This window comes from Oncorhynchus tshawytscha, linkage group LG31, assembly GCF_018296145.1.
Source record: "Oncorhynchus tshawytscha isolate Ot180627B linkage group LG31, Otsh_v2.0, whole genome shotgun sequence".
NCBI classification, from domain to species: Eukaryota; Metazoa; Chordata; class Actinopteri; order Salmoniformes; family Salmonidae; genus Oncorhynchus; species Oncorhynchus tshawytscha.
The window spans coordinates 14,824,301-14,848,849 of record NC_056459.1 but is presented as its reverse complement, the minus strand read 5'-3'; the positions used below and the strand labels follow the sequence as shown (position 1 = coordinate 14,848,849).

Below are 24,549 nucleotides of genomic sequence, written 5' to 3'. Positions count from 1 at the left end.
TGGTGTCCAGAGCACAGCTGGGGGCAGAGGGTGGTCTATAGCAGGCGGCAACGGTGAGAGACTTGTTTTTAGAGAGGTGGATTTTTAAAAGTAGAAGTTCAAATTGTTTGGGTACAGACCTAGATAGTAGGACAGAACTCTGCAGGCTATCTTTGCAGTAGATTGCAACACCACCCCTTTGGCAGTTCTATCTTGTCTGAAAATGTTGTAGTTTGGAATTAAAATTTCTGAATTTTTGGTGGTCTTCCTAAGCCAGGATTCAGACACAGCTAGAACATCCGGGTTGGCAGAGTGTGCTAAAGCAGTGAATAGAACAAACTTAGGGAGGAGGCTTCTAATGTTAACATGCATGAAACCAAGGCTATTACGGTTACAGAAGTCGTCAAAAGAGAGCGCCTGGGGAATAGGAGTGGAGCTAGGCACTGCAGGGCCTGGATTCACCTCTACATCGCCAGAGGAACATAGGAGGAGTAGAATAAGGGTACGGCTAAAAGCTATGAGAATTGGTCGTCTAGAATGTCTGGAACATAGAGTAAAAGGAGGTTTCTGGGGGCGGTAAAATAGCATCAAGGTATAATGTACAGACAAAGGTATGGTAGTATGTGAATACAGTGGAGGTAAACCTAGGTATTGAGTGATGAAGAGAGATATTGTCTCTAGAAACATCATTGAAACCAGGAGATGTCATTGCATGTGTGGGTGGTGGAACTAATAGGTTGGATAAGGTATAGTGAGCAGGACTAGAGGCTCTACAGTGAAATAAGCCAATAAACACTAACCAGAACAGCAATGGACAAGACATATTGACATTATTGTTGCAGGGGGAGCCAAAGAGGCTGGTTGAGGTCCAGAGTATGTATTCAAAATGTGTCTCAGAGAAGGAGTGCTGATCCAATCATTATGATCTAAAAGGCTTAACAGATCCAAGATCTGCAATCCTACTCTGAGACGCTTTGACTCCACCCGAGCAGGCCTCCTTATTACTCTGTATTTGCTTTGGAGATTATCTCATCCCAGGTGACCCTTTATAGGTTACTGGCTCCTCTTAATGATACTCTATTCCTTTACAAATCCATCATTTTTGGTTTGACATACTACCTATATAAACTACCGTTCAAAAGTTTGGGGTCACTTAGAAATGTCCTTGTTTTTGAAAGAAAAACATTTTTTTTGTCCATTAAAATAATAACAAATTGATCAGAAATACAGTGTAGATATTCTTCATGTTGTAAATGACTATTGTAGCTGGAAACAGCAGATTTTAAGGGAATATCTACATAGGCCCATTATCAGCAACCATCATTCCTGTGTTCAAATGGCTCGTTGTGTTTGCTAATCCAAGTTAATCATTTTAAAAGGCTAATTGATTCATTAGAAAATCCTTTTGCAATTATGTTAGCATAGCTGAAAACTGTTGTGCTCATTAAATAAGCAATAAAACTGGCCTTCTTTAGACTAGTTGAGTATCTGGAGCATCAGCATTTGTGGGTTCAATTACAGGCTCAAAATGACCAGAAACAAAGAACTTTCTTCTGAAACTCGTCAGTCTATTCTGGTTAGAGCCAGTTTGCGCTGTTCTGCGTTATACGAGATCATCAGTTTCTTGGCAATTTCTCGCATGGAATAGCCTTCATTTCTCAGAACAAGAATAGACTGGTGAGTTTCAGAAGAAAGTTATTTGTTTCTGCCTATTTTGAGCCTGCAATTGAACCCACAAATGCTGATGCTCCAGATACACATAGTCCCAAAAAGTGTATTTTTTATTTTGTGCATGAATTTGTTTATAATAGATCAGGGCCCAATGAATGTATTTCAATTGACTGATTTCTTTATATGAACTGTAACTCAGTAAATTCATTGACATTTTTTATATTTTTGTTCAGTATATATATTTTACTTGTTTATAATGAATACAGATTTCCATTACCTACAGACAATGTAGTCTTATTTCTTTTCATTAACCTGATCAAATGGATGGTAGAAAACTATACAAAGAAATGCTGCTTTTAGAAGTGAAATACCACTCATTGTGGTGAGATTGTATGAACACCAAGAGCAATATTCCATAAAGAATTGTACCTAAACATACCTAAAATCATTTAAAAACTGGGACTTTTAATCATATTTGTGCAGTTAGTATACCCTTGAGATTTATTTGAAAAATCTCTTCAGCGATGTCAGGTTCTTAATCTAAAATACCATGACAACCTCATCTAGCAACCTGGTAATATTGACTCAACCATTCCCAACCTATGAACTACAAATATCGATGTCATCCACTCTGTAAACGGATGTTGTCTGCTTGCTCTAGCCCTACCTGGTACATGCTCCTGACTCTATATACCTCATTCAATATCAGATCATATTTAAAGCAATTCATAGGAGATCCATACAACCTCTAGTCTCAAAGCCAGGACACGTTACATAATAGCAACACATGGTCACTGAACATCCACAAGTTTCATTTCAAACACATTGAATATGTCAGTCAGTTGGGAGCCCTTGGGCCCGAGGCTTGGAAGTCCTCCAAATTCTATACAACTACCTGTTAACCTGGCCTTCAACTACGTTTTACAATTGTACACTTTCAATTCATGGGTAATAAAAACATGAGAACAAATAAGAAATGTGACATTTGCTGCATCTCGCAACGTCTCTGAAAGCTCTTGTTACATTTCACAATGAACTAAATCCCTAATCTGCATCGTAGCTAATCTCACATGGTATTTCAGTTATTTTTCTCTTACTTTAAAGTACCGATGATGCCAGATTTCAATGAATGTGGTTTGAATTCATTCATTTTAAAAGAAAAAACTCCAAACATTTATTTAAAACATCCAGAACACAGTAACAAATGCAAAACAACAAAGATGGGAGTTATTACAGTCGTCAAGTTTCTGTCAGTCACAGGAATGAGACTAACAAGAACCCATCACTTTAGGACTACAGAAATGGGAAGACAAAAAGGGTGATGAAGAAAGAGAGAGAAAGGGTGATGAAGAAAGAGAGAGAAAGGGTGATGAAGAAAGAGAGAGAAAGGGTGATGAAGAAAGAGAGAGAAAGGGTGATGAAGAAAGAGAGAGAAAGGGTGATGAAGAAAGAGAGAAAGGGTGATGAAGAAAGAGAGAAAGGGTGATGAAGAAAGATAAAGAGATTCAATTCATCTGTAAGATCGGCGCCGGAGGTTGGTTTTGATGAGGATTCATAGTCGTCGTTTTCCTGGGCAGAGTAAGAGTGCAGAGGGGTATGGAGGGTTGGCTGGGGAACGACAGTGACGTCTCTTAGCTGAACTTGGCTTTAGAGAAGTCCATCTCTGGGTGCTGCGACATGAACCTGGAACACAATGGGGGGGTCACATCCTAGAGTCTGAACAGTGAGAGAGTAGCCTGGTTCCAGGCTACAAGGGTTTGGCTATGACAACGATAATAGGCGTTTGCAAGACTAGCCATGTTTAATAGTCAGATTACACTGGATAAACTCATCCCAGCATTGAGCCCAGTAAAATGACAGTGGAGGAAGCCAAGCTGGTACCAGCACAGTGATGCCAGTTACAGATGCACTGAAGTGGACATTTTGTGTGATACCGATAGGTCAATATTTTCTTCGCAATATTGACCTCTCCCTTCGTTTTCTCACCTCCACAACAGGCCGATGCATATATAATTGAAGGCTTTTAAATCGCCCGATACCGACATGGTTAAAAGAACACCGTACAAAGTAACCACATCAGACTAACTAACACCCATTTATAAAGGATTTGGATTTCCTCTATTGTGTCACACAGTAATGAACAGAAGTCTAACCATAGTAAGTGTACTAGATCGTTTGAATAGGACACTTTCATAAACAGAGGAAGTGCGAGACGTGGCAGAATGACATCACACATATAACCAGCCAAACTATTATTGGCCTCGCCTCGTCATGACCAGGACAGGGGGTAGAAGGGATTAATAACATGAACTTTGATAAGAGACTGTTCTCTACATCCATCTCCGATGGTTCCTTCCCTTAAATAGGGTTTCTAGTAAGCCACAGGTGAACAAGGGTAACCTAACGCTGGCCTTGCTCATAACTGGGACTAGAAGGGGTTAATAACCTCCACAGTGATAAGAGAATGTCCTGTACATCCATCTCCAATGGTTACGGCTCCCTCCCTCTATCCCGTACACACCCCTTATCACTGTGTAATGGTTCTTCTACCTATACTAGTCTAGTGAGTCATACAGAGATCAATCAGGCAGTATTTGCCAACTATCACTAATGCACCTCACATTGCTCAAGTCACGTCACTAGGAAATAAGGACATGGTCATTGTCTGGTCATGCAATCTGTCGAATAGAGCATATTCATAAGACGACGCAGTATGTAAAATGCATATAACTTTGTTCTTGAATAAATAAATATATAGCAGTGCACAAACTATGCAATCCACCTGCTCATAACAAAAAGGTCAAAAGTGGGAGACATGCACATTGAGACTGACTGTACAATGATGGCCGATGTCAGCGTGGGTCCGACTTTGAATAGGGATAACATATGCACTACTCAAAAAACACTGCATAATCCACCTGCTGAAAAGGAGTGCAGTGGGTGACTCGGGGCATTATGATGGTCGAGGAACAAGAAGTGAGGTCAGCTCTAGTCCCGGACTCAGTTGGGAAGCTGGTACAGACGTCTCACTATCTGTTTATGGCTGCAATGATTGTGTGACCTGACCTTGACAGGAAACAGTAGGAGGCAGCCGCTTTTACATTCACCTTTTCCTCGTTTCTATGGCTCTGTTAAACTATCCAGTATATTGGAACATGTTTGACAATAAAAAGAAAAGCACCAAGTAAACCTATAGAAAGTAAACAGCAGACAGAACATTGTCTTGTCAGTAGGTATATAACATGAAGTACTTTTCTAATGTTCAATTCTGTCAGTAGATTACCAGTAGTTAAGTCCCAGTGATTATTGGGATAGGTCAAACATTTCACTGTTTATGTTTTTATTTTCTTTATTTAACTAGGCAAGTCAGTTAAAAATAAATGCCTTATTTACTATGATGGCCTACCCCTGCCAAACCCGGACGACGCTGGGCCAATTGTGTGCCGCTCTATTGGACTCCCAATCACGGCCGGATGTGATTCAGCCTGGATTTGAACGAGGGACTGTAGTGATGCCTCCCGCACTGAGATGCAGTGCCTTAGACCACTGTGCCACTCTGGAGCCCAATGTTAAGAAAAGTACTGCACTACTTAAACTGTGTCATGATGGACATGCTATATGATGGTGCTATAAGCAATGTGCTGAAAGCTACTTTTTGAGGATGTCTTGTTTCTTCTGCTCTTCGGAGGTGGGTAGACCCATGGACTTCTGTCTCTGATCGTACATCATCTTCTCCACCATACCACGGGTCTCCCCATCCAGATCTGACAGCTGAGACAGCAGGAAGAAAGAGAGGATGAGAGAGGAATATAGAGATGGGGAGAGAGAGGGAGGAATATAGAGATGGGGAGAGAGAGGGAGGAATATAGAGATGGGGAGAGAGAGGGAGGAATATAGAGATGGGGAGAGAGAGGGAGGAATATAGAGATGGGGAGAGAAGGAATATAGAGATGGGGAGAGAGAGGGAGGAATATAGAGATGGGGAGAGAGAGGGAGGAATATAGAGATGGGGAGAGAGAGGGAGGAATATAGAGATGGGGAGAGAGAGGGAGGAATATAGAGATGGGGAGAGAGAGGGAGGAATATAGAGATGGAGAGAGAGAGGGAGGAATATAGAGATGGAGAGAGAGAGGGAGGAATATAGAGATGGAGAGAGAGAGGGAGGAATATAGAGATGGAGAGAGAGAGGGAGGAATATAGAGATGGAGAGAGATGGAGGAATATAGAGATGGAGAGAGATGGAGGAATATAGAGGTGGAGATGGTGAGAGATGGAGAGTAAGGGAAAGAGCTTTAGTAAGTGGGAGATAAATTACCCTTTAATCTTTAAATAAAGGAGAATAATCACATGTTCTCTTGCGATATACAGTAAGCCTTGCATCGGTAGCTTGGCGTTGGTTACCTTCGAGTTCTCTGGACAGATCTTCTTTGTATTGAGTTCTGGATCCGTGGTCACCATCTTATTCCACCACTCCATCTTGTTGATCTGAAACAGACGCAAGGCATGATTTAGTCTATTAAAAGGTTTCAGAGTTAAAGAGATATTTCATCTCAATGAAACCCCTTGTAATACAAGATAAATAAAAGCAGTACCTTCTCCAGGTGAATGGTGACCACCTTGCCGTCCTCAATGAGCCAGGAGCTCTCCTCCACCTTGACGTGGTTGTAGAGCTGTCCATCGATCACAGGAGGATGGCCCTTCAGACCCACCTTCAGCATACCACGCTGGATGTCCACCTCCACATCCTTCCCCTTCATACGGAACTTCACATCAAAAGGCACCACCAGCTGGGGGGCGGGATAAAGGGGAACACCCAATTAGAATGAAGGCACCACCAGCTGGGGGGTGGGATAAAAGGGAACAACCAATTAGAATGAAGGCACCACCAGCTGGGGGTGGGATAAAGGGGAACAACCAATTAGAATGAAGGCACCATCAGCTAGCAAGATAAAGAAGAACACACAGAATGCCTGATTACCTTTTCTGCCCAGATTACATCTTGCCCAATACTAACCCAATCCCTAGCAACTGGGGGCAGAAAGATAATCATCCGCTCTGAAATAGAGAAGCTGCCCAGCCCATGCATAATGTGCAAAATTAACAGAGAGTACAAAATACCCCTTCATAGTTAAACAATCATGCTAGTTAAACTTTAATATCCATGCACTAGGGGATACTAAAACCAAAGGCAAATAAACTCACGTCCACTTCAGACAGGGATTGTGTCCAACGATAGTTGGCCAGGTCAGCTCCATTGCCTGCATTAGGTTTCATCTTGTCCTTGTCTTTCTCATCTTCTTCTCCATCGGAATCAGTCTGGCAGAAATCAACAAGTTATGAATTAGCTTCAATTGCCTTCAACATGCATAAAATACCCTTGTGCTGTTAGCTATATGCATACATTTCCCCCCCTAGTTTATTTCCCAAGTGAGCTGCCCCGCCTATATGATAGCAGGGGAAATAGTGATGTCTCACTACAGCTCAGAGGCATCCCAACCAAATCTCTTACCTCCTTCTCTCCCTTCTCTCTCCCTTCCTTCTCAGCTTTCTCAGGTGGAATTTCTGCATTTGTGGCCTCTTTCTTCTCCTCTTGTTTTTTTTGCTGAAACCAAGACAAGACAAAGACTGACATCAAGCTTCATCAAGACAAAGACTAGGATGGTCCCCGATTAAAAAAAACATTGGTTTACAGAGAGTTGTCTGTTCTTTACCAAGAGTTGTCTGTGTTTTGTGCTCATGCACATAATTACGTTACCCGACCTTCCCCAGTAAAACTAACCCCGTCTGAATAGGGTACAATAGAGCCTGACCTATAGCATATCATAATAACATCAATAAATTGGTTATAACAAACTCTGAACACCGTAACACGTGACAGCAAAATGGATGCAGATGACGTGACGAATAAAATTGAAACTGGGGAATGTTTTCTGGTTGCTCAGGAGGTAAAGGGAAAATCTGATGTGTGGAATAAATGTGACTAGTTGTGTAAAATCCCAGAGATCAAGAAAAATACGGTAAGGAGCAAACGCTGCACGCATATTATGTGTGTTAAACAGGTGCTGTATCGATTACAATATGATTTTTCTGACCGCTTGGAACAATGTAAACACTAAGGTAAAAGCGTACCAGAGAGTCTGCTCTAACATTTTTATGTTAAGCCTTTATTACAGTAAAGACTAAAAACAGTTGCATTCATTCATGAATGCAATTTCCCGAAAAGGAAAAGTATATTTATTGCATAAGCTAATTATTAAATGCTCGCTTTAGTGTATTTAAAAAAATGTAATGCTTGATTGCGTTTCAAATCATGAATGACTCTTATGCTGTGTGGTGACATGAACGAATGAATGATTGTTACAGTAGCCTATAGAAGTATTGAAATATAGGCCTAAGTTAATTACAGTAATAAGACTAAACAGGATAACCTAGAGCTCGATGGGGGTTATACAAGGCTGCTATATTAATCCTACTAATGATAATGACATTACTTAACATCATAATAATAATAATAACAATGAGATCAAGAAAAAGGAGGGGTTTTATTATAAATATCATTTCCCCAACAATTTAGAACAGTGTAAAGACTAAATCAATTATAAATAATACTAGAAAGGCTGTTCTAACTAAAATTACAGCGAAGCAAAGATTAAACACCGTCTAAGTTGTGAAATTGTTTACTCGACATGTCGTTGAGTGTGGCTTGGTAGTCACGGAATCAGTAGGCTATTAAACAAACACTCAAACAGGCAACAGAAGCAAGATCTGTCTTATTTCTGTAGATATATTGATGATTTATAAAGACAGGCACATTTAACAGTTAGGCTATTGATTATAGAGCTAATTAAGTTGGGGTTTCCTCTCTCCTCACTTTTCTTAGACAATAAGTCAAGGGCTGTTTTCTTCTCTCCTCATTCTGCTGCTGTTCTCCACAGCATTGTTCTCAACATCAATATGCTGGTTAACTTTGCAATTATGCACATAGCAACATGGTCTAGGAAAAGGCACCAATTCAACAGCACACTGCTGTGTTTCAGAACCATGGAAAGCGACCGGTAAAACGAGCATTTGTTATAAAATAATATTATTTTTATTAGTGTTTCAACATTGTTCTTATGTAATATATCCATATACAATTTCATTTTAATATGTCTTAGACTGATGGACTGTGCCATCTCCAAGGCCTCCACAATGGATCAGTTCACTCAGCGTGAATCAGACGGTTGATATTTTCTGCTACTGCTCGACTAAAAGAAATCTCAGTCCGCCAACAGCCTATCGACCAAACAATTGACCAGTCGATTAAACGGGGTCAGCCCTAACAAAGACAAACCGTTAAATCTAATGTGTATAGCACATCAAACATTCATAAGTGACAACATGTTTTTCTTACCTTGTCGATTTCAGACTGAAGTCTCTCTGCCTCTTCGTCTGTCAGTTCTTTGATTTTGGGCTCGTCGTCTGCTTTCTTAATCTTATTTTTCTCCTCTTCTTCAGCTAGCTTAGCAGCCCTCTCTGCCTTCTCTCTCTTCTCCTTCTCCTGTCTCTTCTCCTTCTCTCTGTGGGCCTTCAGGGCAAGACCGCTGTGTTGGGCAAACGACTCCTTCACCAGCTGGGGACAGAGGTATTATTACTAGGTAACACAGCCACAAAGTCATAAACCCCTCTTATTTCTACAATTTCTCCTCTTCAAATCTAATTTTACAACCTGATCCTAACCCCAATCCTAACCTTAAAACACCTTTAAAATGTTTACTATATAGCCAATTTTGACTTTGTTACTGTGCTAGTACATAAGATTAGACATATTAGTTCAGCATCTCTTGATGTATGCATTTTTGTTCTGTTAGGTATCCAATGTTGGACTCACCTTCTCTGGTGCACCTGCCTCGCCACCCGTGAAGAAGTCTGTTTTACGCCGGAGGAAGCTGAAAAACGTGTTTACTAACTGTTGGACGAACAAATATTACATTAGAGATGATATATAGCCAACCTGCGCCTTATATGACTCACAAGCCTATTTGTTATGGCTTACTAACAGTACCACACCAACATGCCTAAACACTGCTAACTAGCCTATGGTTAACGATTGCGCTACTAGTGTGATATTTAATATATGCGACTAACATTAGCTACATGTTTGTGGTGTTATATGCATGGTGCAAACGCTGGACATTTTCCCATCCCCCATATAGCTAACTTAATTAGCCGGCTAGCCAGTTGTTGATGAATTTGCTAGCTAATGTTAGCATGCTTTCAAACTGTAATTTACCTCTTGTACACCTCCTTCGTGCTGTTGTGCCATAACAAGCAACATCCCGTCATACTTTTCATCATCACCCATTTTCTGTTCTAATATATATATATATATATAAACTTGTTTGAAAATATAATTTGAAACGGACAGGCTAGCAGCAACAGGGAGCAATGTAAAGTCACGTTGCTGTACTACTTCCTGGAAACAAGCCTTGTTTCTAAGAGAATGGAAAGTTTGATGCAATGGGAGGCCAAGCTTTTAAATGACAACCAAACAGCCAATTAGATCGTGTTACATGAACGGATATGGGCACATTCAAATTTTGACGGGGGGAAAATAGGAATATTCTAGATTAGAAATTAGTGTTTGATTGATGGCAAAAATATTGCTAATTAATTATGCCATAATTATCGTATATTCATTTTATTTCACGATTACACATTATTTCTTCGTTAATCTGTTATAACTGTGCATTTGAATAAATTAACATGTATTTATGGAAACACATTTTTACATGCAAACACATGATTTGTATGCTCAAGGATAACATTCTGATTCTGAAATTCTTTATTGTAGCCATTATAGCTAATTTCCCCACCTCTGAATCAGCAATTGTTATTATTGAAAATGTTACATATAATAGTTGTAGAACATCTTTCTAATTCTAACCCTCATTTATTGTCCATGATAGTGATTTAGCCGGAGATATCGCTGATGGATAGATGTCATTGACCAACAGCTCTTTGACCCAGATAACATATCTGTGGCGCCATGACTGAACTATTCAAATAAAGTGAAATAAGGGTCACAATGACCATCACAGAGTTATGTTGAGTGATATGCAACATGAGTGGAAAGATTAATGTTTTCTATGTTGCATAGCCTATTTGCAAAAACACATGTAAGGCCAAAAAGAAAGTAGGCTATTGATCATGATAATAAAATTATATCTATCTATGTGATTAGGATCTAGGCTACTTCTGTTGTTTTCCTAAAATTATATTACTCTTTGTCAATACCAACATTTATGCTGCTATCCTATGATCCTAAGTCTGCATTTATCCCTTAACTAACATGTAATCGAAGACTGAACCAAGGCTGTGTGTTGGGGTAGCAGTCTGTATGGGAGCATTGACCCTGTCCTTGGTAGCCTGGTACAGGCTGAGTTAGTAACTGCAGGTAAACATGATAAATGTCATTGACCCCATAGCGCAGCCGGCTTCCTCACGTCTCTCCCTCCCTGCAGGGCAAATGTCACAGTTGTTATGAAAACGCCCTATTACCTCGCTCCACGTGGATAGAACCTAACGCAGCGAGCAGAGCAGTCCAGGGTCACTCTGTTGTTCTCGGGTGTGTGTGTGTGCTCTGAGGGGGAGGGGTCAAGGCTGACTTGTCACACGCAGATCAGAGAAGCGTGTCCTATCTTCCTATAAATAGGACTTGGGCTACTGGAGTTGTCAGACAGTCAGAGCTGCTGATCACACTGCTGGACAATATTACAAAGAGAGAATGTGGCTATTCTCACCTCTGTAGCATAGCTCTGTAAAGCCTCCGCACTGGGGACATCTTATCATCTACTGACTGATTGATACTTTATTGATCCTCAAAGGAAAATTCATCATGATGTTTCCACTTGAAGAGATGAAGACCACCTGTCACTGTTCAGGTTACCGGGAGCAACAACATCAGCCTCACACCATCCTGTACAATATCCTGAGCCGGGCGGATAGTAACTACAACAACAACAACAGTCTGATCAACAACAACCACGTGAACCAGTATGAATACAACATGATAAAGCCTCACAACTGTCATTGCGAGCGGCGACGGGCAGTGTGTCTGAAGAACCCTGAGGGAACCTGTCAGGTGGTGTCTGATGTTCTGGTCAAAACCATCCGCTTCATGAAGAGTTTACCCTCCTTCAGTCAGCTTCCAGTGGAGGATCAGCTATCTCTGCTGAGGGACTGCTGGGTGCCCCTGTTCTCTCTGGGCCTGGCCCAAGAACGGACTGTGTTCGAGGTGATGGATGTACCACAGGCTAGCATGCTGAGGAGGATTCTCCTTAACAGTCAGAGGCCACAGAGTGAGGAAGAGCAAGAGGAGGAAGATGAGGGGAAGAGGTCTCTGCCCACGCTGGCTGGGGTGCATAAACTCAGATCCTGTCTGAACAGACTGTGGACTCTGAATCTCAACCCAAAGGAATATGCCTATCTGAAGGGTGCTATGCTGTTCAATCCAGGTAAAGCTCTTCTTCTCAGCATGATATGGTGTACTGTGGAACTCCAAATCTAACTGAACTGACATTCTATTTATTTCATTTGATTGAAATATTTGAAGCAATCAATGACATAATCAATGATTATTTAACAATCTAACATGGCAAATGATGGTATACAGCTTCACTCTTCTGTCACAGTGTTAAACTGCTGATGGTGGAATACAGTTGAATTGACATTCCATTTACCCCAATTCCTCTTAACAGATGTCCCAGGACTGAGCACCACTGTATTTATCAACAGTCTCCAACAGGAGGCCCAGAGAGCTCTACAGGAGGTTGTCCTGACCCTTCACCCAGGAAACTCGGGTCGATTCAGCCACATCCTACTATCGACTTCTGCCCTACAGGCTGTCAGCCAATCACTCATCACAGAACTGTTCTTCAGACCTGTTATTGGTCAGGCGAATCTGTTTGACTTGTTAAGTGAGATGCTGTTTATGAGACAAGAGTACAGCTGAAAGTTTGTGCGTGTGTATGGTGTATGTGTGTGAATTATATTTTAGGGTATTTTCTACTGACAAATATGAATGTGAAGATTGCAACTAAGCAATACAAGTTTTATAAACAAAATGTTTCAGTTTCTCTCTTCTTTACACATATTTAATCACTCTTCTATCATTCATTTTTGGCATACATCTGACAATTTATCAGTGGTGTGATCAAAATAAATGAAGTGAGAGCTACTGTATTTTCCACTGATAGAAAAATCATGGACTAATTGTACTGGCTCTTAGTATGATATGTACTCTGGCTCCTACTAGTGGTTTTCTACATGCAACTACAAACATGTTGTGCTGTATACCATACAGGGAAGTACAGAATGGAAAGTACCAAAAATCCCTTGAGTGATATTACCTGGAATTGAACATTTCAACGCATAATAAGGGAGACAAAATATGGCATTAGGCCATGTATTAATACTCAACTAGCTCAACAATGTGTAAACAGTTATCCATTTCCTGTAAACCTACCTCTTATCAATTTCCTGTCTATGGCCAGAACCAGAATAACCTGTTTTACATGAACCAAACATGTAGTCAGTCATCTTCTTACAGTTATTTGGTGGCCTGTATTGTTTTGTCCTTGACAAAGATAAAAGTAATCCCCAGGGGGCACAAATGAACACCCCATCAGTGTGCACCTGCCAGAGATGTCTGTGTAGCGTAAGTCTTAAATGTGGGCCTGTTCAACATGACAAAGCATTACAGAACATTCAGACAAACATGTATTGAGTAGAATAAAAAATATGCTTGCCTTCCATTGTAAGAAAAAATTATTGTGGCAGATCTTTTCAATCTTCGATATGCTAAAAGTTTCACCTCACAGAACCCCCATTGGCTCTCACAGTCTGCATGTTGTCAGACATTCTTCCATTTTGATACATCAACTCTATAGAACTGAGGTGAAAATAGATGAAGAGTATTGTGTGTGATTATTGTGTGACTCAAGTCTAGTCATGCGAAGGGAAAAGGCTATTTAGAAAGAATGAAGACCCAGACATACACAGAGCTTAATGTCAACACACAAAATGTAGGTCTCTGACTTCTATTGGTGAGCTAATGAAAGGTGAGGTAGTCACAGTTTGACATATTTTTTAAAAAATTACAATGTAAGTCATTCATTTACACACGCTTAGAGTGACAGATCCTAAATTCCACATAAACCCACTTAGTCTCCCCTTGTGCAGAACTAAAATTAGACTTAAGTGGAAGTTAAGAATTTTCCCCATAGAGAACAACTCATATCCTTTATACCAACCACAATAAAACATTAGACAAAATGTGTAAGAATCGCATGGCATTAACGCCAACACAACTTCATTTGTATGTCACTTTTTTAAAATAGTTTTATATAAAATCACAGAATTGCATACATTATAAAAGTTAATTTCACATATGTACTCATTGGAGTCTACAATGATATCATGTTACAACATTAGCTGGGCCACATGCTCGCTAAAGACTTTGAAGCATAACCAATTTTAAAGCAATCTCAACATATTAGGATTAAAGTTATGTAGAGTAGTACGATTTTCCCATGGCATCAAAAGATACATCTACAATTGTATTTCACAGTCACCAATAAGCCAATAGCAACATCCATTGTCTTTGAGGTGTTCTTTCTTCATAAGTTCCGAGTGGTTTTTGGCCTCCAGTACATTCCAGGTTGGTTCTTGGTGTCCAAACCACTGCATTATTCACATGGGTTAAACCTTACGAAGACTAAGACCGTCAGGTCCAAACACAGCACAATAAAACCGTGGCGCAATCTAGTGTGCGGTTATCTATATTTCTTGGCCAGTTTACTTTACCCTGCAAGTCCCTGGATGCAAGTACACTACCTTGAAACTGGTTCTTGTGTCAGTGTTGGGGGTTGACCTGATAAAGCAGAAAGAGATCAAACAGCAGTGGAGAGTGGGGTTTCATATTAACACAGATAGTTGTTATTCAAGGATAAAGGGACATACAGCACTAAAGTAATATGAGGGCGATAAGAAGAACGGACATCAAAACAGGAGGAGCTTCTGGAAGGGTCTGATAAGTCTACAGTAACTTCTCTCTGAGACAGACCAACCCCCAAACACAGACGCAATATGTCAGAATCACTACCCTGAGTGCATTATAATCCTTCAAAATACAGATGACACGATTCATAGTATAGTCTTCAAAGTCATGGTCTTTGGAGTAGTTTGCATATGCGTAATACTCCTCCCACCTAATTTACCAAGTGCAATTCTCTGGCTCCTTCAAGGTCCCAACACAGAATTCAATAGAACATACAATACATGTGTAACTTATGGGTCCCAACCTCTCCAGCTGGGGACTGGTGAGATGCTCCATGGCATCAGGAGTGTTGAGGATGGGTCATCATGTTCTGACCGTGGTCCAGGCCAGAGGCATGCCAAACACAGAGATCTGATGCTCAGAACTTTCAGCTTAAATCAAAATATAAAAGGTATGAGATATATAATAGAACAGACAAACTTCATTGTCAACGCAATGAGGAAATTTGGCTTCAAAGTTCACACATAAAATGCAAATGACAAAGAAAACATCAGGAGTACCTTGTCATCAACTTATGTGCAAAATGAAGTTAAGTCCACAGGTTTATTAATACATACATAATTGGTTCAGGACCTTCATCATCAAGAACAACTTGTCATCCACATGATTCAATTAGGTTCATATTACAGCATTTGGTTTATAAAACCTATTTATTTGTGTCTGACAAAGACAATACAAGTCTGACTTGCCCAAGGAGCTACAACCTTAAGGCAACCAATCCACCTCTGGGATAGGCTTAAATAAATAGGATGTTCACAATAAAAAGTCACGGAAAGGAAGTATCTAACAGGGGAATAGATAACGTTGGATATATGCCACAACATTCACTCTATTAGATCTCTCTCACTCAGATACTAACCCAACCGGTTTCAGTGTTTCCTAGATTTTTTTTTTTTTTGTGCAGCGGTGGCAAAGGTCATGGAAGGGGGTGAATCACTGGAGAACTCCAGTCTGGATAATTTTTATGTAGGACTGTGAGAAGGTACACTATATATTTAAAAAAAAGTATGCGGATACCCCTTCAAATTAGTAGATTTGTTTATTTCAGCCACCCCCTTTGCTGACAGGTGTATAACATGGAGCACACAGCCATGCAATCTCCATAGACAAACACTGGCAGTAGAATGGCCTTACTGAAGAGCTTAGTGACTTTCAACGTGGCACCGTCATAGGATGCCAGCTTTCCAACAAGTCAGTCAGTTCATTAAATTTCTACCCTGCTAAAGCTGCCCCGGTCAACTGTAAGTGCTGTTATTGTGAAGTGGAAACGTCTAGGAGCAACAATGGCTCAGCCGCGAAGTGGTAGGGCACACAAGCTCACAGAACTGGACCACTGAAGCTCATAAATATCGTCTGTCCTCGGTTGCAACACTCCCTACTGAGTTCAAAACTGCCCCTGGCAGCATAATAATTGTTCGTCGGGAGCTTCATGAAATTAGTTTCCATGGCCGAGCAGCTGCACACAAGCCTAAGATCACCATGCACAATGCCAAGTGCCCGGCAGTAGTGGTGTAAAGCTCACGCCATTGGACTCACGCTTCACCATCTGGTAGTCCGACGGATGAAACTGAGTTTGGTGGATGCCAAGAGAACACTAGCTGACCAAATGCATAGTGCTAACTGTAAAGTTTGGTGGAGTAGGAATAATGGCATGAGGCTCTTTTTCATGGTGCTTCGAGGGGCAGCAGCGTAGCCTAGTGGTTAGAGCGTTGTACTAGTAACCGGAAGGTTGCGAGTTCAAACCCCGAGCTGACAAGGTACAAATCTGTCATTCTGCCCCTGAACAGGCAGTTAACCCTATATCGCATGGCATTAACGCCAACACAACTTCATTTGTATGTCACTTTTTTAAAATAGTTTTATATAAAATCACAGAATTGCATACATTATAAAAGTTAATTTCACATATGTACTCATTGGAGTCTACAATGATATCATGTTACAACATTAGCTGGGCCACATGCTCGCTAAAGACTTTGAAGCATAACCAATTTTAAAGCAATCTCAACATATTAGGATTAAAGTTATGTAGAGTAGTACGATTTTCCCATGGCATCAAAAGATACATCTACAATTGTATTTCACAGTCACCAATAAGCCAATAGCAACATCCATTGTCTTTGAGGTGTTCTTTCTTCATAAGTTCCGAGTGGTTTTTGGCCTCCAGTACATTCCAGGTTGGTTCTTGGTGTCCAAACCACTGCATTATTCACATGGGTTAAACCTTACGAAGACTAAGACCGTCAGGTCCAAACACAGCACAATAAAACCGTGGCGCAATCTAGTGTGCGGTTATCTATATTTCTTGGCCAGTTTACTTTACCCTGCAAGTCCCTGGATGCAAGTACACTACCTTGAAACTGGTTCTTGTGTCAGTGTTGGGGGTTGACCTGATAAAGCAGAAAGAGATCAAACAGCAGTGGAGAGTGGGGTTTCATATTAACACAGATAGTTGTTATTCAAGGATAAAGGGACATACAGCACTAAAGTAATATGAGGGCGATAAGAAGAACGGACATCAAAACAGGAGGAGCTTCTGGAAGGGTCTGATAAGTCTACAGTAACTTCTCTCTGAGACAGACCAACCCCCAAACACAGACGCAATATGTCAGAATCACTACCCTGAGTGCATTATAATCCTTCAAAATACAGATGACACGATTCATAGTATAGTCTTCAAAGTCATGGTCTTTGGAGTAGTTTGCATATGCGTAATACTCCTCCCACCTAATTTACCAAGTGCAATTCTCTGGCTCCTTCAAGGTCCCAACACAGAATTCAATAGAACATACAATACATGTGTAACTTATGGGTCCCAACCTCTCCAGCTGGGGACTGGTGAGATGCTCCATGGCATCAGGAGTGTTGAGGATGGGTCATCATGTTCTGACCGTGGTCCAGGCCAGAGGCATGCCAAACACAGAGATCTGATGCTCAGAACTTTCAGCTTAAATCAAAATATAAAAGGTATGAGATATATAATAGAACAGACAAACTTCATTGTCAACGCAATGAGGAAATTTGGCTTCAAAGTTCACACATAAAATGCAAATGACAAAGAAAACATCAGGAGTACCTTGTCATCAACTTATGTGCAAAATGAAGTTAAGTCCACAGGTTTATTAATACATACATAATTGGTTCAGGACCTTCATCATCAAGAACAACTTGTCATCCACATGATTCAATTAGGTTCATATTACAGCATTTGGTTTATAAAACCTATTTATTTGTGTCTGACAAAGACAATACAAGTCTGACTTGCCCAAGGAGCTACAACCTTAAGGCAACCAATCCACCTCTGGGATAGGCTTAAATAAATAGGATGTTCACAATAAAAAGTCACGGAAAGGAAGTATCTAACAGGGGAATAGATAACGTTGGATATATGCCACAACATTCACTCTATTAGATCTCTCTCACTCAGATACTAACCCAACCGGTTTCAGTGTTTCCTAGATTTTTTTTGTGCAGCGGTGGCAAAGGTCATGGAAGGGGGTGAATCACTGGGGAACTCCAGTCTGGATAATTTTTATGTAGGACTGTGAGAAGGTACACTATATATTTAAAAAAAAGTATGCGGATACCCCTTCAAATTAGTAGATTTGTTTATTTCAGCCACCCCCTTTGCTGACAGGTGTATAACATGGAGCACACAGCCATGCAATCTCCATAGACAAACACTGGCAGTAGAATGGCCTTACTGAAGAGCTTAGTGACTTTCAACGTGGCACCGTCATAGGATGCCAGCTTTCCAACAAGTCAGTCAGTTCATTAAATTTCTACCCTGCTAAAGCTGCCCCGGTCAACTGTAAGTGCTGTTATTGTGAAGTGGAAACGTCTAGGAGCAACAATGGCTCAGCCGCGAAGTGGTAGGGCACACAAGCTCACAGAACTGGACCACTGAAGCTCATAAATATCGTCTGTCCTCGGTTGCAACACTCCCTACTGAGTTCAAAACTGCCCCTGGCAGCATAATAATTGTTCGTCGGGAGCTTCATGAAATTAGTTTCCATGGCCGAGCAGCTGCACACAAGCCTAAGATCACCATGCACAATGCCAAGTGCCCGGCAGTAGTGGTGTAAAGCTCACGCCATTGGACTCACGCTTCACCATCTGGTAGTCCGACGGATGAAACTGAGTTTGGTGGATGCCAAGAGAACACTAGCTGACCAAATGCATAGTGCTAACTGTAAAATTTGGTGGAGTAGGAATAATGGCCTGAGGCTCTTTTTCATGGTGCTTCGAGGGGCAGCAGCGTAGCCTAGTGGTTAGAGCGTTGGACTAGTAACCGGAAGGTTGCGAGTTCAAACCCCCGAGCTGACAAGGTACAAATCTGTCATTCTGCCCCTGAACAGGCAGTTAACCCACTGTTCCCAGTCCGTCATTGAAAATAAGAATGTGTTCTTAACTGACTTGCCTGGTTAAATTAAAATAAAATAAAAATGGTTTGGTCTAGACCCCTTCATTCAAGTGAAGGGAAATCTTAATGCTATAATATTCTAGATGAGTCTGTGCTTCCAACTTTATGCCAACAGTTGGAAGAGAAGGCCCTTTCTTGTTTCAGCATGACAATACCCCGTGCACATAGCGAGGTCCATACAGAGACGGTTTGTCGATCGGTGTGGAAGAACTTGATTGGCCTGCACAGAGCCCTGACCACAACCCCATCGAACACCTTTGGGATGAATTCGAACGCCGACTGCGAGCCAGGCCTAGTCGCCCAACATCAGTGCCCGACCTCACTAATGCTCTTGTGGATGAATGGAAGCAAGTCCCTGAAGCAATGTTCCAACATCTAGTGGAAAGCCTTCCCAGAAGAGTGGAGGCTGTTATAGCAGCAAAAGGGGGACCAACTCCATATCAATGCCCATGATTTGGGAATGAGATGTTCGATGAGCAGGTGTCCACATATGTTTGGTCATGTAGCGTAATTTCTGGTGACATTTTACAAGGGCAAGCTACTCCAAAAATAAAATGAATTACGTACTGTAGTTATTTTGTTAGATACTTCTCCCTCTTAGCTGAAAAACCTTTTTCAAAGCCATTTTGGCTGTCATGCTAGCTGTTCAAATAATGGGAATTTGTTGCGCAATGCAGAAGTGAACTCCTTCCGAGGAATATGTTGCTAGGCAACCCCCCTGCAATTCAAATAAAATTGTATTGGTCACATACACGTGATTAGCAGATGTTATTGCGGGTGTAGCGAAACGCTTGTGCTTCGAGCTCTGACAGTGCAGTAATATCTAACAACATACACCACACACAAATCTAATGAATTAAGACTATATACATATGGATGAGCGATGTCAGAGCATTGCCGCTCTGTACGTGTCTAACGCTTCGAACACACCGACTGCGCCGTTTCATTTTGGTACACCAGAATTACATTCATTTCCAATGAAACGCTGCGTTTGCCTTGCAGCATTGCGTTGCAGAGGCGGTTGCAGTACGTTCGGGGTGTGGTGCATACGTTGGATTTATAGAAGGTAGGCGTCAAACTGTATGCGTAGACGGCTTGACAGAAATGGTAGCAGAAGGTGAATGTTGAACTTTTGTTGCACACATATCCAGATGATGCTGCTTACTATTTTGCACTATGACGCTGTCGGTGTGTTCGAAGCATTAAGCCAGTATGAGAAACGTGCTAACAAACGTGTGTGCTATGAAACTAAATAAATACTGCACTCTGACCCACAAAGCAAGGTAATTGAACTTGAAAAAGTAATGTCGTTTTTTTGGAATTTACAGCTGCTGTTGGCAAGTAATGATTCTGCTAGCTTCTGACAAGACTTACTGCATCTTAAAAATATATACATCAATTATCTTTTCAAAAACTTTGTCTGGTTATAGTTATTTAAGTTTACACTGAAAGCGTTTTTCCATCCCCTCAAATTTTCCGGGGTGGTTGGGAACAATTTATCAGTGGCAATGTGCTGCTGCTAAATGAATACAAGGGAAATACTGCGGTTTCAGTAAACGTGTGTCTTGAAGGACTCTAACCCCATCATAACAAGCGCTTAATGATGACTACAATAACACTGCACAGCACACACGTCAAGTCTCTTACCTGCTCTACTGTTGATCCTCATGTTCCTAGCATTCATATCAGAATCTGTCTCCTTGGATATCTGGATACAATAATCATCTTCAACGTAAAAAAAACCAAAAAAAACAAAGAGTGACAGTCAACTAACAGTGTAATAACAAATGAATGACAAATTAAGTATCACTTCAATAAGTACACACAATAAGGGGAAAGTTGTTGGAAATGTTTATCCGTAGAGAAGTTGCTTACTGTTATTGCTGATGGTTGATGCTTGATAGTTGCTCATGGTTTCGTTACCACTGTCGGATGTTCTCCTCTGTGACTTTTTGCACTGAGGTCTCTTCCTGCTCTTCCTGGTGCTGATCCTGATAAAATAGAATAGATAAATGGTATATCAACTTTACTGTCCATTTTACAAAGTAAATGTATTAATTCGCTGTCGCGATACGCAACTGCTTTTGCGCGCGCACACACACAAACACGTTGTGCCCTTGATCAAGGTAGTTAATCCCTACCGGTGAATGGTAGCTACCTGATGATGCCCTTGACCAGTCGACACTCTGCATCCTGCTCATCAAGCTGATGCTCTTCGGCCAGGTCACTGATAAGCTGGCTGATTTCACTGGTCTTCTTCAGGAACACTGAGTCTGAGGTGCAGTGGGCCAGCTCCTCGATCTGGTACTCAGAGTACAGCTCCAGAAGCTTTTGGGTGATCAGAGAGTCCACGTCACCCACACTCAGATCACCCATATCCCCCTCGTTCCAGGAGTAGGAGGGAGGGCTGTACCGTCTCCCTCCTCCTCCACCTCTTCCATTGTGTAACGGAGGCCTGGTAACGACCACCAGCTCCTTCTCCATTGTGGAAATGTGCACTTTGACCCCTCTGATGTAGACGTCCTCTGACCAATCAGAGTCACCACCACCACTCTCCTTACTGGTTTGGGGATCGTTGGTCCCAAGGTGGCCCTGGAGACCACGGAGGCTGACCTTCTCCCGATCGTCATCTGGGGAGCTCTCTCTGGGACTAGGGGTCAGGATGGTGCTCCGACACACCCTGTAGAGTCCACAGGTCAGCACACTGCACACCCAGCTCTTACAGCTTCCTGGGGAGGAGTGGGCACAGGGACCACACCCCTGACCCCCTGAAGGAGAGTCTCCAGATCCGGGGATGAAGCCAATGGTCTCCTCTGCCTCCCTGCTCTGCGCGTCCCTGCGGTTGGCCTTGTGGTATGTCACCTTTGGCCCCTGGTGCCTGTCCTCCACCGGGTCCACACATCGCTCCTCATAGCAGGACTCCAGGCTGGTGCTGTTGCCCCGGGAGAGGTGATGTTTGGGTCGCAGAGGGACGAGGCCTTTCTGGCCCCCTGGCTCGGACCAGGGTCTGGGGCTCCCTGTGCTGCTGCTGGGCATGGTAGTTAACTAGAGCCAGGGCCTGGGAAAAAAAAGAGGAAAGGGGGGGGGCAGTGCATTACATTAATGTATGAAATATGTATGTTACATTTATAAAGAACATTGCTTAGCCCTATCATAATAATCAGCGCCTTCAGACAAAGTAAGGTGGACGTGAATCAATAGACAACAACAATACTACATGGACATTAGGTCAATGCCTGACTATATGACATGTCAAATGTATGCTGCAGGCCCTTGGTATGGCAAACCAAACTTGAAACATAAATCACATGAGGCTGCAACCCCTGCCAATCCAAGAAACTATATCAATCATCACATATCCCTTAGTGACAAGCGAAGTTACCCAATCTATTCTGTGGATGTTGTGTGTATGTAGCCTACAGGATGTAGGGCTCAAATGAGATGTTTTAAAATCAATGAAACACAACAAGATTAAATACACAAACTTAAACTTGGTTCAATTTCAGCCTTATTGGCGTTTAGCCTACACTACAATGACCCCTGCCCGTTTGTGTTCTAGCCCAACATTAACCTGCTTGATTCATCTAAATCCAAGGGCTTGGTGATAAGATGGGAACTTGATTCAGGTGTGTTATTACTGTGATATGCCAGAAAATGGCGCCCTGGGTCTCCAGAACGCCCTAGTCTATACGTACAAAACCTTCTTTCACAGAAAGTAAACACGCCTTTAATAATGGCATTATGGAAGCCAGCATGAGGACGGTGACAGTCCATTCAATGTAGGCTGCTGAAGTTGGCCAAAATGTAAACAAATGTGTCATAAGGTGAATGTAAATTTAAAAAAAAGGCTTTACAGGGAGTTGATATTAATTAAAACAATCCCCGAACAGTTGTTTGATAAACCGGCCGGGCCTACTTCATATAATAAAAGGTTACTAATTTGCTGAAACGCAGCAAAACAGCTTGTTGAGCTGGACGACGACGTTTTCAGTCGATTTATTTGTATTTATTTTACCTACCTTTATTTAACTAGGCAAGTCAGTTAAGAACAAAGTCTTATTTTCAATGACGGCCTAGGAACAGTGGGTTAACTGCCTGTTCAGGGGCAGAACGACAGACTTACAGTCTTCTGTCAAAATAAGTTACAATAATTGTCAAGGTGCCATTTCCAAAATGCATATCCAATCAAGTATCGTATTTTGTTCTATCTGTAGTGTATTGCTAAAGTTACACCTGGGTTTATTAATTTGCAGTATGCGTTTCCGTTTAAGCTACGTTTTACTCACGGCATGGGAAGAGTGATCGCGGGTCTTTCCACCGAGTATTCTTCCGTAAAGTTATATTCCTCAAAGAGCAAGAGCATTTGTATTATACTTTTCTTCTTAAATTAAATTGCCCACAAAACACACGCGGTATAGTTTCATTTCCCAAATTCCTGCTACAGCATTTAATTATTTATTTTTTTACCTGCGAGACAAGGTAAACAAACATAAACTCAACCAGAGAGTAAGAGGCGAAGCAAGATGGTTTACTCCGCCCAAAATATGTCCACGAAAATAAATCCACCAAGAAATGTCAAGTGTCGAATTTGGTCAACAAAAAAATGGAATTGCTCATATCCCTAGTCAAAAAATCCTATAGGATTATGGATTTTTATCAGATTCTCACTATCCTATAGGTAAACTCAGCAAAAAAAGAAAGTCTTTCAAAGATAATTTGTAAAAATCCAAATAACTTCACAGATCTTCATTGAAAAGGGTTTAAACACTGTTTCCCATGCTTGTTCAATGAACCATAAACAATTAATGAACATGCACTTGTGGAACGGTCTTTAAGACACTAACAGTTTACAGATGGTAGGCAATTAAGGTCACAGTTATGAAAACTTAGGACACTAAAGAGGCCTTTCTACCGACTCTGAAAAACACTAAAAGAAAAATGCAGAGGGTCCCTGCTCATCTGCGTGAACATGCTTTAGGCATGCTGCAAGGAGGCATGAGGACTGTAGATGTGGCCAGGGCAATACATTGCAATGTCCGTACTGTGAGACGCCTAAGACAGTGCTACAGGGAGACAGGACGGACAGCTGATCGTCCTCGCAGTGGCAGACCACACGTAACAACACCTGCACAGGATCAGTACATCTGAACATCACATCTGGGAGACAGGTACAGGATGGCAACAACAACTGCCCGAGTTACACCAGGAATGCACAATCCCTCCATCAATACTCAGACTGTCCGCAATAGGCTAAGAGAGGCTGGACTTGTAGGCCTGTTGTAAGGCAGGTCCTTACCAGACATCACCAGCAGCAACGTTGCCTATGGGCACAAACCCACCATCGCTGGACCAGACAGGATTGACAAAAAGTGCTACG

At 41.6% G+C, this 24,549-nt stretch overlaps 3 protein-coding genes across 5 annotated transcripts; 1 reads left to right on the top strand and 2 right to left on the bottom strand.

The window, feature by feature from the left end:
* Positions 1-2,795: 2,795 nt before the first annotated feature.
* LOC112234001 (nuclear migration protein nudC-like) lies at positions 2,796-10,119 on the bottom strand. The gene is made up of 9 exons (XM_024401971.2): positions 9,923-10,119; positions 9,521-9,598; positions 9,044-9,262; positions 7,160-7,252; positions 6,853-6,966; positions 6,243-6,437; positions 6,052-6,135; positions 5,303-5,421; positions 2,796-3,333 (listed from the first exon to the last, which is right to left on the bottom strand). Exons 1-9 carry the CDS (start codon positions 9,992-9,994, stop codon positions 3,282-3,284), a joined length of 1,026 nt encoding a protein of 341 aa, XP_024257739.1. The 5' UTR covers positions 9,995-10,119; the 3' UTR covers positions 2,796-3,281.
* Positions 10,120-11,357: 1,238 nt separating this feature from the next.
* Positions 11,358-13,445, top strand: LOC112234002 (nuclear receptor subfamily 0 group B member 2-like). The gene is made up of 2 exons (XM_024401972.2): positions 11,358-12,146; positions 12,390-13,445. Exons 1-2 carry the CDS (start codon positions 11,528-11,530, stop codon positions 12,641-12,643), a joined length of 873 nt encoding a protein of 290 aa, XP_024257740.1. The 5' UTR covers positions 11,358-11,527; the 3' UTR covers positions 12,644-13,445.
* Positions 13,446-16,581: 3,136 nt separating this feature from the next.
* Positions 16,582-23,721, bottom strand: LOC112229652 (keratinocyte differentiation factor 1-like). 3 transcript variants are annotated; one of them, XM_042309882.1, is made up of 5 exons: positions 23,459-23,721; positions 21,331-22,230; positions 21,048-21,163; positions 20,820-20,897; positions 16,582-17,696 (listed from the first exon to the last, which is right to left on the bottom strand). In XM_042309882.1, the coding sequence occupies exons 2-5, from the start codon at positions 22,206-22,208 to the stop codon at positions 17,629-17,631; spliced, it is 1,140 nt and encodes a 379-aa protein (XP_042165816.1). In that variant the 5' UTR covers positions 22,209-22,230; positions 23,459-23,721; the 3' UTR covers positions 16,582-17,628. The 3 variants fall into 3 exon arrangements, with proteins under 3 accessions (XP_042165816.1, XP_024251367.1, XP_024251366.1); XM_024395599.2 differs by lacking the exon at positions 16,582-17,696 and adding an exon at positions 19,570-19,890 and having other exon boundaries at positions 23,640-23,702; XM_024395598.2 differs by lacking the exon at positions 16,582-17,696 and adding an exon at positions 19,571-19,890.
* Between the last annotated feature and the right edge of the window lie 828 nt (positions 23,722-24,549).

Excerpts from the sequence above, each read along its gene's own strand:
- LOC112229652 (XM_024395598.2), bottom strand. The coding sequence starts at position 22,208 with ATGCCCAGCAGCAGCACAGGGAGCCCCAGACCCTGGTCCGAGCCAGGG. Across the intron at positions 20,898-21,047 it reads ATCAACCATCAGCAATAACA|ATGATTATTGTATCCAGATA; the intron begins GTAAGCAACTTC and ends TTTACGTTGAAG. Across the intron at positions 19,891-20,819 it reads GAGGATCAACAGTAGAGCAG|GGGGGTTGCCTAGCAACATA; the intron begins GTAAGAGACTTG and ends TTTGAATTGCAG.
- LOC112234002 (XM_024401972.2), top strand. The coding sequence starts at position 11,528 with ATGATGTTTCCACTTGAAGAGATGAAGACCACCTGTCACTGTTCAGGT. Across the intron at positions 12,147-12,389 it reads TGCTATGCTGTTCAATCCAG|ATGTCCCAGGACTGAGCACC; the intron begins GTAAAGCTCTTC and ends TCCTCTTAACAG.
- LOC112234001 (XM_024401971.2), bottom strand. The coding sequence starts at position 9,994 with ATGGGTGATGATGAAAAGTATGACGGGATGTTGCTTGTTATGGCACAA. Across the intron at positions 9,599-9,922 it reads ACGAAGGAGGTGTACAAGAG|TTAGTAAACACGTTTTTCAG; the intron begins GTAAATTACAGT and ends TTCGTCCAACAG. Across the intron at positions 6,438-6,852 it reads AATCCCTGTCTGAAGTGGAC|CTGGTGGTGCCTTTTGATGT; the intron begins GTGAGTTTATTT and ends CCCGCCCCCCAG.